The 18623-nt window shown below is 41.2% G+C and overlaps 1 protein-coding gene across 1 annotated transcript in view; it reads left to right on the top strand.

The window, feature by feature from the left end:
• Positions 1–18118, top strand: part of hsd11b2 (hydroxysteroid (11-beta) dehydrogenase 2) — a 71315-nt gene extending 53197 nt beyond the window's left edge. The window contains exons 3-5 of the mRNA XM_078544162.1: positions 3741–3926; positions 4873–5010; positions 15968–18118. Of these exons, the coding sequence (XP_078400288.1) occupies positions 3741–3926; positions 4873–5010; positions 15968–16305 (662 nt within the window). The 3' untranslated portion in view covers positions 16306–18118. The remainder of the gene's footprint in view (positions 1–3740; positions 3927–4872; positions 5011–15967) is intronic.
• Positions 18119–18623: the final 505 nt, after the last annotated feature.

Below are 18623 nucleotides of genomic sequence, written 5' to 3' on the forward strand. Positions count from 1 at the left end.
TCAGCAGGTCAGACAGCATCTGTGGAGGGAGAAACGGAGTTAACGCTTCAGTTCTATGACCTGTCATCAGGACTGGAAGGCCAGGAAGATTAAATGACATGAGGGATAATGGTGCATGACATAAGGAGATAGGAAATGGACAAATAAAGAAATAAAAGATGGCTCTAGAGGAGGTGTAAATGGAAATAGTAGAATCATCAGCAACGACCGTTATCTTTTTAAAAAAAAAAGAAAAATGGGGACACAGTTTATAATCTGAAATTGTTGAACTCAGAGTCTGGAAGGCTCTTAAGTGTCTAATTCAAAGATGAAGTGCTATTCCTCAAACTCAGGTTGAGCTCTATTAGTACAGTCTAGAAGGCCAAGGACAGCAGTTGGAGTGGAGTGGAAATTTTAAAAGATCGAGTAACCAGAATCTCTAGGTCACACTTGTAAACAGAGCTGTTTCACAAAGCAGTCAATCAATTTGTGTTTGGTCTTCCAAGTGTAGAGGAGACTGCATTGTGAGCTGCGAATACAGTCGGCTAAATTGAAAGAAGTACAAGTAAATTGCTGTTTCGCCTGGAAGAAGTGTTTGGGGCCCTGGACAGTGGGAAGTGGGGAGGTAAATGGGCAAGTATTGTATCTCCTTTTGCTTGCACGGGAGGATGCTGAGGAAATGTTGGGTGGGGGGGTTGGGTGACTGTTTTAGGGTGATTTGAGGAGCGGACCAAGGTGTTGCATAGGGAATTGTCCATTTGCATTATTGAAAGTGTTGGGGAGGCAAGATGTGTTTGGTTGCATCATGCTTGAGGAGATGAAAATGATGGGAATAGTCCTTTGAATAGTGAGGATTGCACAATTAATTGTTTGGACAATGAGAACCCTATTGTGGTCCTGGGGCGGAAGGGAACGGGAAGATAGTAGAAGTCTGAGAAATGGAACAGACACGGTCTAGAACCTTGTCAACCACAGTGAGTGGGAGTGGGGAGTCCACAGTTGAAGAGAAAGGAAGACATATTGGAATCACTGGTATGAAAGGTGGCATCATCAAAACAGCTGTGAAAAGGACTGAGAAACTGGGAGAATAGGATAAGAGTCTTTAAGGTGCTGTGGGAGGAAATGTCGACAAGATTATAGTGGATGTAGTTCGATAGCCCATCACCATAAATGGAGACAGAAGTTGAGGAATGTAATAGTCAAAAACAGACCATGTGAAAGGAGGAAATTGGAAGCAAAGGGCATGAAATTTTCCTGTTCCAGGCAAAAACAAGAAATGGCACTGGTACAGTCATCGATATACCGGGCAAAAGAGATGAGGGGGCCTGAGTTGGACTGGAACAAAGGAATATGCCACATATCTCATGAAAAGGCAGGAATAGCTGGTGCCCAAATAAAAACAGAAAATGCTGGAAAAACTCAGCAGGTCTGGCAGCATCTGTAGGGAGAGAAACAGAGTTAATGTTTCGAGTCCATATGACTCTTCAGAGCTAAAATGAAGTAGAAATGTGATGCATATTATACTGTTTAAGAGGGGGTGGAGCAAGGTAGAGGGTCAGGGATTAGTGGGAGTTCAGGAGAGATTAGATAAAGATATCATGGACACAAAACAAAGGGAGTGTTAATAGTACTGTTAAATACTAAAGAAGGTGCTAATAGTGGCATAATGTGTTAATAGCAGACAGAATAAGGGTCAGTGCTCTGGGAAAGCGAAACTTAAGAACAAATGACAGAAGGTCCTGTTTGGCGGGGGGGATGGGGGTTGGGGAAAAGAAAAATTGGATTAAAAAGTTTTTAGCCAGGAGGATGTGCTGTTTGGGTCTCTGTTCATGGAAGAGCCCTTAGACTGTCCTGGTAGGAAATGGAGATGTAGTGGAACTGGGCATCAGTGATGAAGAAGGGACGGTTAGGGCCAAAACTATTAAAGTATCAGAAAGAGTCACTGATATGGATGGCAAGAGACTGGACAAGGAGAGAAAAATGGAGTCGAGAAAGTAAGAAATCAATTTCTGGGGCAATGCTGGCTTAAATGATGGGTCTGCCAGGGTGGCCCTGTGTTGTGGATCTAAGAAAGGAAGTTGTTGCAGGTTGTTCAGGGTTGGAGGGAAGATCTCCAGAGGAGCTAAAGTGAGTGACAGCCTTGAAAACAATGTCTGCTGGGTGGTGGGGTCATGGTCTAGGGGGAGGTGTCAGATTGGGGTTCAGCCTTTGCAAAATAGAAGTTGGTACACAAACCAACCAATAAGAGCACATCTTTGTCAGCTGGTTGGATGATAATGTCAGGGTTGGACTTGAGAAAATGGAATGTGTAAATTCAGCGGGAGGTAGATTAGAATGAGTGAGAAGAGCAGAGACATTGAGATGGCCAATGTCACATCAATATACCGGGCAAAAGAGATGAGGGGGCCTGAGTTGGACTGGAACAAAGGAATATGCCACATATCTCATGAAAAGGCAGGAATAGCTGGTGCCCAATAAAAAAGACCTAGTTAATTGCAATTTGTTCTTCAATCTGAATGCATAATTCATATCTGTAACTGTCCTTACCAGAAAAATGAGAGCATAAGGCAGTCATGACATTTTCCCATTAGTTCTGAAGTGTCTTTTGTAAGTAGCGGAACACTTTATTTCTTTCTTGTTCAGACAGATGCAACCCAATGGCCTTATTGTAAACTGTAATGCTTAGATAATTCCATGGACCACTTGTGACTACCTTCTATGACCTTAAAGGAGCTGCTGTACTAGGTTTTTATTCATGGCGGATGCAGTTTCTTTTGCAACAGGAAACAAAAAATGTCCAGTGTATCCTACAAAGCGTATACAACCTAAAGAACATGTAGTTTTAATAAAGCTCTTGGCCTTGGTGTTATCCACCCCACCGCATTCCTCCCCCACCCCTAGTGAAGTTTCTGGATTCAATGTAATCTCAGAACTGTTCAGAATGGTACATTTAAAATCAGGAGCTCACTGGGACTGCGGACCCATTACTCAGCACAGCATGTTGATCATGGCCTTCAAAGAAGTCACTTCTTGAAATTGTTGCCATGCCCAAAAGATTAATAAGCACTGCTTTAAACAACATTATTGTATTTGGGCTGGGTCAAGGCATCCAGCACAGTGGATTGCTGTTCCAGCTCTCTGAGCCCGGCAGAGGTTGCAAATTGTTGTTGTTTCTTTTGTCATTTGGACTTACTGATGACGGAGAAAACTAAAAGGAAAGTTGAACCAACTCCTTTTTCACACATCTCCAAATACCTTGTTAACAGAATCCTGGGAACAAGTCATCTCTTTGGCTTCTCAGCTAGGGACTGATGATCCATGGTGTTGTTACAAGAGAAATTGGAGTGGGGGGGAGGGGGGCGTGGAGGTGGGGGAGAGAAGCTTTTTACAATGGGTATATGAATAGGTTGAGCAGCTAACTATATTGGCCCAAGGTTCTCCTACGGGTCACATTCCAAAATAAGGCCAAGTGTCCACAGTAACTTATCATTTTAGCCCTTGCATTTTCAAAAGAAAAAAAAATGCAGGATGATTTTTTTTAAATCCTGCATTTAATGTTGACTGCATCATTCCTGCTTTTTTTCCATTTACAAAGATTCAGCAATTCCATGGAGTGAATCTCCGGGAATTGGGAGCACGCAGCCATAATTTTTCATCTGGAAAAAATTCTCAAGTGTAATCTTTTTTAGTTTCAGACTTGCACAGAGCTGTGAAGCCAGGCACCAGTTTAGTAAGGAGGTATTGTATTTTATTTTTCATAGGTTTATGGGGTTTGGTCAACAATGCTGGAACGTGCTTCAACATTAGTGATGCTGAACTCTCGACCATGTCCAACTACAGAGGCTGTATGGAAGTCAACTTCTTTGGTACAATAACTATTACAAAGGGTGTCCTTCCTCTGATACGCCGAGCAAAGGGCAGGATTGTAAATGTTTCCAGTCCAGCGGGTAAGCCATAATGTATAACATACATAGGAGAGCAAAATCTGAGACAGATAATAGATGCACAGCAAAGCAACTATATGGAAGACTTGTTGAATGAAATGGCCTTAGTTTCTTGTTTTTCTTTCCCCCACCTCCATTTAGTCTGATCAACCTCCCAGGTGCTGGATGCACTCCAGCAATTGGTGAACCTGCCATACATTAGATACTCCAGGGTTGTCTCAATCTCTTGTGAAGATGACAAACCCAGGCAGAAACCAAGGGTATGAATACCCTTTGAGTTTCCTCACTCCTGTCTCTTTAACTTCCATAAAAGTCTTGTTCCTTTGGATTTTGTGGCTAAGTTATGGTGATAGAGCAGTCAAAGCTCTTTTGAAACTGGCCCCCTACAATCAGTTACTACAGGGGGCAGTGTGCTAATCCATCAACATACTGCTTTACTGTATATCCATCTTTAATATATTGTCCCCCTCTGGTAGTGGAATTTTAAAATATAAGCAATGGCTAAGTAGTTATTGCCACTGCAGAGTTGATAAGTGATGTTTCATGGTATTTTCTGATAACTTTTTAAAAAATTAAATTAAAGTACATAAGAAGGGAGAGGCCCATCTGACCCCTCAAGCCTGCTTTGCCATTCAATAAAATCATGGCTGATCTGATTGTGGCCTTAAGTCTAAAGTACACCTTGCCTATACTGGCTGTACTAGGTAATAAAGTAATAAAACAGCCATGTATGAACCAACTAATGTGCATAAAATGATTACATATATATTGATAAGCACAATGACATTTTGCAATGGTGGAATAACTTCATACAGTATGCGTTCAAAAATAAATTCCTAATAGCACAATCCATCGATAAATCATTAATCAAGAATCTCAATTGCATTATCTTGCATTTTATTTAATGTAACTGCATAAAAATGTAATTGCACCATCCATTTCCTCCCAGGAGAGATTCCATTACCCTCTTTAGCAGCTTATGGAGCTTCAAAAGCTGCACTCACCTTATTCACAAACATTTTACGCCTGGAGTTGAGTCATTGGGGAGTGAAAGTTTGCATCATACTTCCTGGATCCTATAAAACAGGTAGGTGTTATTTGCCAACATGGGCTGTACTTTGTATGCCTGATGGTGCCAGTCCTGAGTTTTTAACCTCACTACAGTTCTGGAATGGTGCTCGAATTCCATTTAATAACCTGAAAATGTCAAGTTAATATGACCTTCAGATCTTGACCCCCTAATCCTTCCCCATCCCACCCCCCTTTTTATTTTTTACAAACTGGCTGACAGGCCAGTAACTGGAGGACACATTTAACATAATTAGCAAAAGAACTAGGAGGAAGGTGAGATTTTTTTTTGTGTGCAGCTAGTTCTGATCTGGAATGTACTGCCTGAAAGGCTGGAGGAAGTATGCTCAATCGTAACTTTTTAAAGAGGGAATTGGATAAGTACTTGAAATGGAAAGTTTTGCAGGACAATGGGTAAAGAATGGGGGAGTGGGACTAATTGGATAGCTTATTCAAAAAAAACCAGCATAGTCGCAATGCCTGAATGTCATTTTCCTGTGCTGTAAAATTCTATGAACAGTTCTGCCAACTATCTTTCTTTTGAAAAGGAAAAGAACCCCGAGACAAATTGGTGGGGGAGTGGAGCTCCGCAGAAAGTTTTGACTCCCCTCAACAACTCAGCAAGTGCCACAACATCACAGCTTATGACTCCTCATGATCTACTCACCCTCCCAATAACTGGAAGTGCCCTCTTCTCTCAGGCACTTGTCAAGCCCCCTTTCACAGGACTGAAGAGAGCCCATATTTATTGCAGTTTGTTCAGGGGGGTTGGGGGTGGGGTACGATAAGACTTTGAGAAAACGAATACGATGTGTTTTAATAGGACCTGGCTTCATTCCCTTCTAAAAGTGCTCCGTGTTGATGATCCAAAAGTTCTTGCACAGGCAAACTCGACAATGTAAGAGGCTCTTGTGGGAGGAGTGGGTTGTTCCTATGGCACTATGCTCCATGGTTTTCATTTCAGCAACCAAAGCAAAACTCATAAATAATTGCGTTGAAGTTAATGGTCACTATAATTTATTCTATGGGAATGTTCAGTGCTCATTTAGATTGTTCAGACAAGTAAACAGATGGTTGAAGCACATCTGTGGCTTATCACTTAACAGCTGGCACGGCTGTGCAGCTTTATTTGGAAGAGTGCTCTGATTCCAGCGACCACTGAGCCCCACAGGGTAAGCTGAATACTTCACCAGTGGGCATGAGTGCATGTTCTCCCCGCTCACGAATCTATACTCAATCCATTGGACACCCTCTATGTACAGATTGACCTGGAGAACACCATTCACATTTAAATAAATGCATTGCAACTTTTACTCAAGTGCTTCCTGATAATTATAAAATATTGTGCAGGATATTTTACTCATACTCCCCTTGACTCCAAGCTTTATTTATGTTGTAAGAACAATTACAGTAGGGTATTATAAAGATTCATTGCACATAGTCTTCTGCTCATTCTTTCCCAGGACTTCAAAAATATGTAACTCCTTAACTCCCTCAGTATTCCTGTCTACCTACAATTTTGGGCTTTTTAAAAAATCTCGACGTCACCTCATCAGAATTTTATATTTTCTAATTTTTAAAAATTCATTTCAATTGCGTTATGCATCTTGACTCTTCAGTTTGATTTCTCCTCTTTTAAAAATAACTATAGGCTTTGGTCCCTGAATGGCTCAGTAAGTAAGGACTTTTTAAACACAGAGGGTATTGGGTGCTGGGACAACTGGAACTCTCTAGACTGCGATCAATAGATTTTTATTGGCCAAGGGTATTGAAGGATATGGAATCAAGGCAGGTAAATAAGTTAAGGTTAGCCCTGATGTGAGTGAGTGGCAGAGCAGGCTCAAAGATTCCCATGTTCCTAGATCCAAGATTTGATCTCTGATCAGTGCATCTGGGGCAATGAGTGCTACAATTGGCCTTGGTGTCTTGAGAGTTCGGGTGGGAATCACTCAGGGCTGCTGCTGCTATCTTAACCTCTGCTGTAAAATCTTGGGTTTGGCTGTTATGCCACTGGCATTTACTTGCCTGCCAAAACTCACAGTACAGACTTACACATGAAGTACAGCCAATTGGACGAGGTACCAAAAGGCTGTTCACATCAGTCAATAGCTTTAGGGAAAGGAGGGAGAAAAAATAAACAGGAAGCCCTGAATAATTTACTACTTGTGGTGTCCATAAACTTGAAATTGGCAATTCATTGCAACTCGCTTAATCTCAAATTTAACAGCATAATTTTTCAAGGTTAGAATATTATGTATATAATTTAGCAATCTCTTGTGTGCATAATAGCCTAGAAATTTGGGGCCATCTTGACAAGGAATTGACATAAACTGGGTGAGAGGGTAAGAATTTGGGGGAGTGTTGGGGGACTCAAACCCATCGGGAACCAGTCTGCCCCAGAGTCTTGAGGCCCACCCAGCATATGTTCAATGGAAGGCATGCAAAAGGAACAACACTCATTCATTGGAATGTCCTAGGCCTAACCATCTTAGCGGCTTCATCAGTGTTCCCTCCTCCATCATAAGGTCAGAAGTGGGGATGTTCGCTGATTGCATAATATTCAGTACCATTCGCAACTCCTCAGATACTGAAGCTGTCCATGTTTGCATGCAGCAAGAACTGGACAACATTCAGCCCTGGGCTGATATGTGGCATGTAGCATTTGCACCACACAAGTGGTCAGGTAATGACCATCTCCAACAAAGAATCTAATCTCTTCTTGTTGTTCAATGACATTACCTTCACTGAAACCCCCACCATCAACATCCGGAGGGTTACCATTGACTAGAAACCCAACTGGATAAACCATTTAAATACTGTGGCTACAAGGACAGATTAGAGACTGAGAATTCTGTGGCAAGTAGCTCATCACTTGACTCCCCAAAGCCTGTTTAACATCTACAAGGCACAAGTTAAGAGTATGATTTAATACTCTCCACTTGCCTGGGTGAGTGCAACTCCAAAAATAAGAACATAATAAACAAGAGCAGAAGTAGGCCATTTGGCCCCTCAAGCCTATTAAGGCATCATTTTGATCATGGCTGATCTGATTTGTGGCCTTGACTGCACTTTCCGGCCAGCAGCCCTGCCCCCCAATAACCTTTTACTCCCTTGTCAATCAAAATCGGTCTAACTCAGCCTTGTATATATTGAATGACCCAGCCTCCACTGTTCCCTCGGGTAGAGAATTCCAAAGGTTAATGACCCTCTGAGTGCAGATATTCCTGCTCATCTCCATCCATAATTTCAACTGTACTCCCTAGTTCTAGACTGCCCCACAAGAGGAAAATTCTCTTGGCTTCTACCCTGTCAAGCCCACTCAGAATCCTGCATGTTTCAATAAGATCACCTCTTATTCTTCTAAGCTCAAGTAAGTATAGGCTCAACCTTACCCCATAACACAACCCCTTCATCTCAGGAATCAACCTAGTGAACCATCTCCAATGCAAATACATCCATCTTAGTAAGGAGACCAAAACTGTACACAGTATTCCAGGCGTGGTCTCACCAATGTGCTGAACAGTTGTAGCAAGACATCCCTACTTTTATACTTCATCCCACATGCAATAAAGGCCAATGTTCCATTTGCCTTCTTTATTACTTGCTGTACCACTGACCATTGACCTGTCCACCAAAACTCACAATACAGACTTGCACATGAAGAACGAGGAACCGAGAGACTGCTCACTTCATTCAATAGCTTCAGGGAAGGGAGGGGAAAAAAAGTAAACAAAAAATCCTAAATAATTTACTACCTGTTATTGCTAACCTTTTTTTGTGATTCTTGTGCGAGGACCCCAGATTCTTCCAACCCACAGCATTCTGCAGTCTCTTTCCAATTAAGTAATATTCTGCTTTTCTATTGTTCCCACCAGAGTGTACAACCTCCCATTTTTCCATTTATTATACTTCAATGCCAAATTTTTGCCTGCTCATGTAACCCATCTATATATCCCTTTACAAACTCTGTGTCCTCCTCAGAACTTATTTGCCTATCTTTATATTGTCTGCAGTTTTGGCTCCCTTTATCCAAGGCATTAATATAGATTGCAAATAGTTGAGGCCCCAGCGCTGATCCCTGTAGCACCCCACCAGTTACAGTTTGCCAAGCTGAAAATGACCTATTTATCCAAATTATGTTTCCTGTTAGTTAACCAATTCAGCGCTCAACATCATCCAGGATAAAGCAGCCACTCAATTGGCACCCCAACCCCCACGTTAAACACTCACTCCCTACCCCATGTGTGCACAGTGGCAACAGTGTGTACCACATACAAGATGCACTGCATCAACTCACCAAGGCTCCTTTGATAGCACCTTTCAAACCCGTGATTGCTACCACCTAGAAGGGCAAGGACAGCAGAAGCATGGGAACACCACCATCTGCAAGTTGCCCTCCAAGTCGCATACCATCCTGACTTGCAAATATATCCCCATTCCTTTACTGTCAGTGGGTCAAAATCCTGAAACTCACTAACAGCACTGTGGGTGTATCTACACTACATGGACTGCAGCGGTTCAAGAAGGTGGCTCACCACCACCTTCCCAAGGGCAATTAGGGATGGACAATAAATCCCCTGAACAAATAAAACTCCACAATAGCCCTTGATTTATTTCCCTTAGGAAAGCAGCAAACCATGTGCAAATGTTTTCCTTGTAAAACATTCCGAGACCGCTCCAGTATTTTGTTAACCTCTGTACCACCACTGGTCACCACCCCCACCAACCCAGGAAAGTTTGCCTCCATGTAGGGCTATAATTAGAATGAGTGCCTGCTCCTTTTATGCAAATTACCCCAACCCTGAAATTTGGGATGAGTAGTTATCATTGGGGGTGGATGGGCATTTTGAAGTCCTGGCACAATTTCCAGACTGGAATTTCTTGGGAAAGCTTTAACTTTATAATACTTTTCACTTGAATAACTCTAAACATGAGCCATTGCTTAAAGAGCACCTCAATGTGTGTGCGTGTATTGGACCTATCCAGGAATGAGATGCCTGTGGCTTTGTTATGCATACATCTACATGGTTCCATTCATTTTGGATGACCTTTCAATGCCAAATACCATGAAGTATGCTTCTTAGTAAGGCATGATGTACATAATATATTTCATGTACACCAGAACTATCACTCACACATGAAATAACTCCTGAAGGCCAACAACAATTCATGCTGTTCCAAAATCAATTTTAAATTATGTAGAATTATGTACCAGTGAATGCAAGATTAATAAGTCAATGTTCCAGTCATTCTTTTACTGATGCAAAAGACTGTCATTTAGCCATTGTAAATCATTGACTGTAAGTCAAATTCTGTTTTTACTACACAAAATTCCAGGATTTTTTCCCACTATTTTGGCCTTGGAGTTTGGAATCTGACCTTTTTTTTCCATGAAAAGTTGCAAATCAGTGGCTGTTGTTATAACCCACTTACCCGAACAACAGGAGAAGCCCAGAGTACCTCTTCTAAGCGTATTCACTTGGGTGTCAGAACGCGTCTTGTCCTGTTGTGTCTGGTGGGAATGACTGTCACGTAAACTGCTAAAGCACATGTAAAGAGGAAATATCAAACTAGTTTATAATTAATTGCTAGAATGTGATGACTTTTTTGAAAATGTAAAGTTGCCTTTTGAGGGGAAATTTTCCTGGCTTCACACCATCAGCAGTAGCCTCACCTATTCAGATTACATATCAGAAATTAGGGTGCATATTTCGTACTGTGTGGGGTAATGTTCCCGATCTGATGCCGCTGCTGGTGCCTGGCATACAGCGGGTGACAACTGAAAATCATTGACTCTGATCCACTGAAAATCAATGTGCAAGGGTCTTTGTCGGTCAGTGTGATGGGGAGAGAGCAATGCAAACACCCCAGCAAATTATGGCATGGCTTTCATATTGGAATAAGTCTCTCGCCAGTAATTCTGCACCATAATAATGGCATATGCCAGATGTTTTTTTTAATTTCAAGGCCTTTCTAATTGTATAATTTCTTTTTTAAAGCCAGAGCTATACTAGCTCCTTCATTACAGCAGATTTATTATACATTTAAAGTAAACAGAAACACAGAATAATATTTTTTTATCTCATAAATGATCAATGCTCGTTCCACAAAAATTATGAAACGAGCCAGTCATGTATATTCATGAAATTTAAGGGCACATTTTATGACAGCAACTTTAATAATAATTCATAACGTTGCATAATTTTCAATCAAATTTTTTTTTAAAATGTTTGCCTCCAAGTCTTTTATTTTTGGCACCAGTAGCTGAACAGAAGTCTGCTGGTTCTGTTCCTTTTGACTTGTATTCAAAACTGCTCTGCTGCTTTTCACTAATTTCTCCTTCCCTTCCGTCCCAAATGAATAAAAGGAGAAACTTTTTGACCGACTCCAGGATAGGCTGTTATGATGACTGCCACCGGGCTGGGGAAATGTCAAGTGTCATGGATAGGATGGGGGTTACTGTAAACAGCACTAATTTCTCCTCTCACCACCTATCCGTAAACAGAAAGGTGTTTTGATCCGCTTCTCCCTGGTGTACTTCCAAACCCCTCGGCTTTGGTGTGATCCAATTTCCATTAATAATCCCACATCAAACTTGAGATAGGATGAAGTCAAAGGGTTAGTTTATTTGCACACACACAAAATGTGGGAGGAGGGTTGCAACGTTGCCTCCTTTGCATTTATACAGTAAAAGAGGGGTAGAGAAAAGAAAAATTTATAGTGCAGAGACCACAGAGAAAATAAATATTGTTTCATATGGGTTCCAGAGTCCAGAATCAAAGTCCAATGAGGTATTCCTTCATGGAGGTCAGCGGGTTGAAAACCAATGCTGTATAATTCAATTTTCCGATGGTGTTGACTTCACATGATGAGATAGGCATGCAGAGATGAGTCAGCCTTGTAGGTGATGGTACAGGTTTTCCTGCAGAAGCAGTGTACTTGAGACCAGGTGTTCAACCTGGGCCAGAGCTTCTTGTCTGTGAGACTGCTATTCAGATGATAAAAAGGCAGACCGAAACTTTGCACGTCAGCAAGGCAATATTACTGGGGTCCATGTCACATGACTCACACCTCTCAGCACGGACTTTGATAAAGGGTGTGTATCCCTCATCTGGGTCCCCAAGATTGTTAAATGTATCAACCATTAACAATTGAAAGGAAGGTTGCCAGGCTCTTTGTCATAACAGACGAGCAGACTGCATTTGGCCAGCCTGGGTTATGAACTGCAGATGCCCTTTGCATTGCTCTTTGAATTTGGTCTGTGCAGCCCACGTGGGGGTCGTGAATGGCTCTTCGGGGATAACAAGGTACGAGTTCTCCGATACTGCCAGGTAACTCCTTTTGTTCGGGGTCACAGACAAATGTATATTCAGACATTTAGGTCTTTGTCCAGTTTGAATTTTTTGGATAGTAATGAGCATGTCTCTATATATTTTATAAGAAAAAAATACAGGATGAGGTCTTAGTCCCTCACATCAAGCTTCCCTGCAGACGAGGGTTGTAAGCTCAGTGTTTGCTGGTGGAGTAGATTGAGGGACAGGCTAGTCCATAAATTGAAATCAGGTATGTTCCGTTAAACATGTGTGAGTGCTGCCCCACCAGATGAATGCTAAAGCACTGAGGATGAAAACCTACTGCACCTTTTATTGCACACATACTGTATTTCCTTTATCCAACCTGTTGGTCACTTGTGCAAAAAACAAATCTGTTTAAATTTTTGTCACACTCTACTGGCTTTTACCAAACCCATCTAGGTTAACCTTTACATACACCATGCTTTTCTAAACGCTCTCTAATTTTACCTGTCATTATGATTCTAAAAGTTGTCTCACAACTGGCTGTAGTTACCAGTTTATTCTTCTCTTCCTCCTTGGACAAACATGCTACATCAGCCACTTGTCAGTGCCACGGTATAATGGTGCATAGAATTGTGGCTTGTGTGGCCCGCTACACAGCCACCTCTGTGTCACCTGGGTTGGTCATTTTAGGGCTCCCAGCAAAAAGATAGCACTCTGGCCACCAGTGGAAACGGGTCGTAAGTCGCAAATTTCATTCTGATACTCCGTCATTCCTGTCTGAAAACGTGGAAAATAGTTGATTTCCAATTCTAACATTACTTTGAGGTACCTCTAAAATATTGGGAACAAATTTTGACTATCTGGGTGGAAATGATGGTGAGAGGGCATAATTAAAATCACAGTTCCATTGTTGTTTAAAACTATTTGTATTCAGTATCTACTATCGTGTGATTCTGGTGTCACTAGAGACAATGCTGTGGCAGATTCCCTAAGCAAGTAAAAAGTAAAGGTTACCCTGCGTTGTATTGAACTTATACCTCATTGAGCAAGACTGCCAACATTTGAAATGGAGGCTGTACTCCTTGGCTTCTGTTGACTGGAGAAAATAGTTAAAAATCCTTTTCCATGGAAACCTCTATTCAAGTTCCACCCTCTTGTATTTTTGGAACAGCCAAATGAAATGTTTTTGGCTATTTTCTTTCTTTTGTCCCAAGTATGGTAAGAGAAACTTTATTATGGGTCAAATTTTGACCACAGGTCTCCGTAGAAAAATATAGTTGGCAATGGGCTATCCCTGCCTAAATATGCCTCGGTACATTATATAAAATGTCTTAATGCCAGCAGCTCTTTAAGGAAAACATTTCCCTTGGTGTTTTCTGTTTATAAATAAATACATTTTATAATTTGAAATTTGAACCAATGATTTGGTTATTTGTTCTCTGGGTGTGGCTGATGATGGCAAGGCGGTATTTATTGTCCATCCGCGGTGCTCTGAGGGGATGATGAGCTGCTACTGTCTTAGATCACTTCAGTCCCTGTGCTGACAGTGTTCCCACAATGGTTTTGGGTAGTGTAATTCCAGAAGCAACGAAGAAGAAACGGCTATACGGCATATATCTATGCCAAGGTGGTGTGTCAGGTAAATGAGAGTTTGGTGGTAATTATGTTCCCGTAATACTTCTGCACTCGTCTGTCTTGGTGCTAGTGGTCGCAGGAGAGGGACCAATCTTCTTTACACGATGTGTGGACAAGCAGGAATCTGCATCATGCTACACACTGAAATAAAGAGGCTGCTCACAACTTTGAGGGAGTTTGAGCGGAGAGCATGAGACAGCAAAAGCGCAAGTAAGCGAGGTAGAGGGGGATCAGTGATTGGAGGAGCAGCGAGCGTGGGAGAGAGGGCAGCTGGGATTGGAGGAGCAGCGAGCGCAGGAGAGAGGGCGGCTGGGATTGGAGGAGCAGCGGGCGCGGGAGCGAGGGTGTCTGGGATTGGAGGAGCAGCGGGAGCGGGAGAGAGGGCGTCTGGGATTGGAGGAGCAGTGGGCTCGAATGGGGAGGCGCAGATATATCTGGGAGTGAGCAGCCCACAGAGGGAAGGGTGAGAGGCAAGGAGATAGACAAAGTCCCAGAGTCCTGGGAGAGACTGAGTGCAGATGGTGAATGCTCTTCGGATTCATCAATGAAGTGTTGTGGGAGGCGGTTGGCCTTTTAGGGAAGGGGTGGGTCTGTGCCAGGTGAAAGTGATGGGGCCTCCGGAGTGAGCCCTGGATTCGAGCGAGACTCAGAAGTGCGCCCCATTCAGCAGCTCTCAAAACCCCAGTAATCAACCTGGAGCTGAATGGCCTAGAAAGACCCACAGCAACTAAAGGTCACAAACCCATTGGGCAGGGTTCATCAGGGCCAGATAAACACACACAGCTTTGGATGATCAATGGATTTAGCCTCGAGGAGCATCTGATACTTTCTAACTTGCAGAACTATGATACAGACTAGGTTTTTGACCCTATAAATGGAGCATGGTCAATAAACACCTACTTTTAACATTGGATGCGTCACATACACCACCTGGAGGCAGCAGATTAATTGAACCTGTCTAGGTTAATGGATAATGGATGTGAGGTCAAATTCTGAGTTTAATTTCACTGTTTGGCAAGATGAATGGATTTTTAAGGTTGCTTAGGATCTAAGCCCAGAATTTCAAGCTGTGTGCATCCTCCCTGCACGTTTTGCATTTTATATGCTCCGCTGAAAGCGGGAGTTATTATGTCTGGAAAGGGGAGCTAACAGCCCAGGTGTGGGATGACAGACCAGCAGTTGAATGGGCAGTTATAAAAAAAGGGTAGATTGAGATGTATGAGCACAGAGAGAATGTAACCAATGAGCAGTGAGTTAGAATGGGACATGTGAGAGCACAGGTAACATGGTTTGCATGAGGAGAGGTAGAATAGGATGGTGGGAGGGGGAAGTGGTAGAAAGGGACCAGTGGAAAAGAGCAGTGTCTTGTCTAAGGTATACATGTTTGCACCACAATTACCCTGCAATCTGATACATTGAAATAAACAAGCTGCTTCATGGAAGTTCAGTAGTTTTAAAATATAAGTTGCCCATGCACAAGAAAGTCAATGCTCAGTGGTAGCCTGAGTAACCTGCCAAGTACAAAGAAAATTGGGAGGGAGGTGATGTCAAATTATACTTGTCTCATTTGCACTTCAACTCACCATGGGGCAGGGGGGGAGGGAGTGGTTATTGAGTCCAGTGGCAGTGGTGCCAATTGAGCAGACTTATGAGACTTAAGTTTGTGTAGGTGCTGCTAATGTCCTACAGTGCAGCTGTCCATGGCTTTCTCTTCAGTCTGTTTCTAACATTGCTTTACTTGTAAAGTTGTGCTTCTGGCCCTGAACTTGCTGTACTTGTATCGGCAGGGCAGCAGGACCCCACTTGTATGCATGAATTGGTTTTCTGTCACCCTTCTGAGTGTGATAGCAGAAAGCCTGGGGAGATCCAGGACCAGAGCTTTCCATCACTACTTGTGATCAGAATCAAAAGTCATTTTCTGATTGGCTGAGGAAGACGAGGGTCTCATTGATCTGCATTGCCTTTGACAATATTTTTCCCCATTTTTAAAAAAGAGTGCATTTTTTTATGATGCTGGTTCACACTTATGTCTCTATCTTTCAGCTGCATCACGTAATTTTGAATACTGGGAGCAACAAGTCCACCATCTCATTAAGAGCATTTCTTCAGAACTGCTGCAGGACTATGGAGAAGAGTATATGTTAGAGATAAAAGATGAATTTTTGAAAAGTGTCTCAACTGCCAAGGAGGACTTTAGTCCTGTAATTGAAAGCATCACAGATGCTATCCTCTCAACAAATCCAAAACCAAGATATTATGCTGGAAAATCAACTATCATTTTGTACATGTTTCTCTGTATTTTACCAACATCATTAAGTGATTTAATTTTCAACAGGTTTTTCTTAAAAAAGAAAGTCTTACCAAAGGCTTTGCAAAAATAGTACAGTGTGAGAAAAACGGATATAGTGAATAATTTTTCCTCCAAAATGACCAGTTATTCTGATAATTCTCAATGTATTAGTTGCTCGTTTGGTGCCAAGTCACTGCTGGGAAAAGTGAGATGAGGGGGGAGGGGAAAATGGAGGGTAACTTTTGCCTTCACTATCCAGGTGGTAAACTGGTGGGAGGGGATTGCCCATCCATAATAGGACCGCCCCTACCTCCACCAATTTTCCTCCATTGATTCCAATCACCGAAGGTGAAAATTACTCCCAAGTATTTAACACCAGCGCATTTTGTACATAAAACTGCAACTGTAGAAATACAGCTGATTTTTTACAGTCAGTAATAATTATGCAAAAATATTCAACAGGATCCCAAGTTCCAAATATTATTTAGATATTTTTGAATATGACTTGTCTACTGTAACTTGTAAATATGGATTAAATGTGCTGCAAACCCCATAAGTTGCTACTTTAAAAAACATTAAACCCCTACACATAAAGTGAGCTGAACCTTTTTTTATGGGACAAAGATTATAAAATGACATTCATAGCAGTGGAACCCAGCAAAAATTTCATGAATAATTATGTTTTTGAATACAACACAATTTTTGATGGTGCATCTAAATTATTGGGAATATTTGGGCTGTTTTAGCATGCTTTGTGTTAATATTCTTCAACCTGTAGAAAATATTGTGGTTATTGATGAATGAACAAAAAGGAACTTCTGAACTTATCAATAAACAAGCCTATTTTTTGCCAAATAGTATATCTAACTAGTTTTACAAATGCTATGTGCTCTCTGAATGCAACAATGTATAATTAGATTGTGTCCAAAGATAGAGATTAGGACTGGGAATTTCTTCCAGTTAGGAAGAATCCTCAACACCTTTTTCAGGATATGTTGAAAAAAGAATGTTTCTTTGTTAGAATGAACCTTCTCCATACACTACCATTGCCTTCAAAAAAATTGAACTATTTGTATCCTTGAGTTATTCTAATATACTTAAAAAAGCACATTTTGTTTCATGAACATCTAAAATTAGGCGATGATGTTGCCCCAACAGAGCCTAGAGCTGTGTTCTACTGCTGCTTGATGTCTCTTATTGACGAACCTCTATCTGTTGCAGCTAATGAAAGTCAAATCTTTCTGCTAGCCTTCAGGAACTGTTGCCTACTAGTATGAAATTAAACCAAAAAAAAGCAATGACATTAGGAGCCTATTAGCTGTGACTGTGGTCTTTTATTATGTATACTATATATTTGATCCTGTGTGTGGATGTGTGTGTGCGCATGTGTGTGTGTTTACATTAAACTGTCATTTATGCTTTGAACACCAATGATATGAATTCGTCATGAAGCATGATTTAAGCCCTTGTGTCATTGTAGCCATCAACCTTGCAAGTACTTATACTTGTCCAATAGTTCATGATGCATAACCTGCATAATTATGAAACCTGATAGGTTAGTGTTTCTTTATATCTATTGTTACTTGTGGAACAAAACCTGCAGAGTAACTGAAAGCTTTGGTTCTCATTCTTTTAAAACTGTAATTTGTGCAAAATATGTACTGGGGTAAATTCAGGTAAAAAGCAGAATGACCTGATCTGCATCATTATCATTAATATTACTTTCATACCTGTAAGTTTACCTTGGAAATATAAATGTACCAGTATAAAAATTAGTTTTATAAAATTTGAAAATTTAATAGTTGATAATTAGATTTAAGTTAGAATCGCAAATGCCAGGGGCTTAAAGAATATGAAAATACAGAATGTAAAAACATGTGACTTACACTTTAATAAAAATAATTTTCAAGATTTCAGGGATGAGCCTTTTTGTATTCACCCAAGGACTTTGCAGCTTGTTTCACTTACCAGGATGGAACAAAATATCCAGGTTTTCTTTTGCAAAAGAATAGCTTGTGGTATGATGTAGGTCCATATGTCATAGTTTCCTTCGTAATTGTTTCCTGTATTACATCAGATCACAGATCATGTTCTTAGGACAACATGGTGGTGCATTTATTTGCACCATCACAATGTAAAAACTGTCTTGACAAGCCTTCAATTTCTATCCCAAGCTTCTTGTTGATCTTAAAGAGATCTCCCTCAAAGTTACATAATGCAGGGTGCATCAATTGACTGCATGCTCCTTGAGCACTGGATGCCATTTGCAGTTGTAGAATGCACACTTTCCATGACATAATATTGTGTTAGTGACTTGCTATAGATTTCTAGTGCTGATTATAAAAATTGAAAATAAATCTGCAGAACCATTCCTTGTTAATGCCCTGTCTGAATGTTTAAAGCATGTTA

This window comes from Cetorhinus maximus, chromosome 6, assembly GCF_964194155.1.
Source record: "Cetorhinus maximus chromosome 6, sCetMax3.hap1.1, whole genome shotgun sequence".
Classification (NCBI taxonomy): Eukaryota; Metazoa; Chordata; class Chondrichthyes; order Lamniformes; family Cetorhinidae; genus Cetorhinus; species Cetorhinus maximus.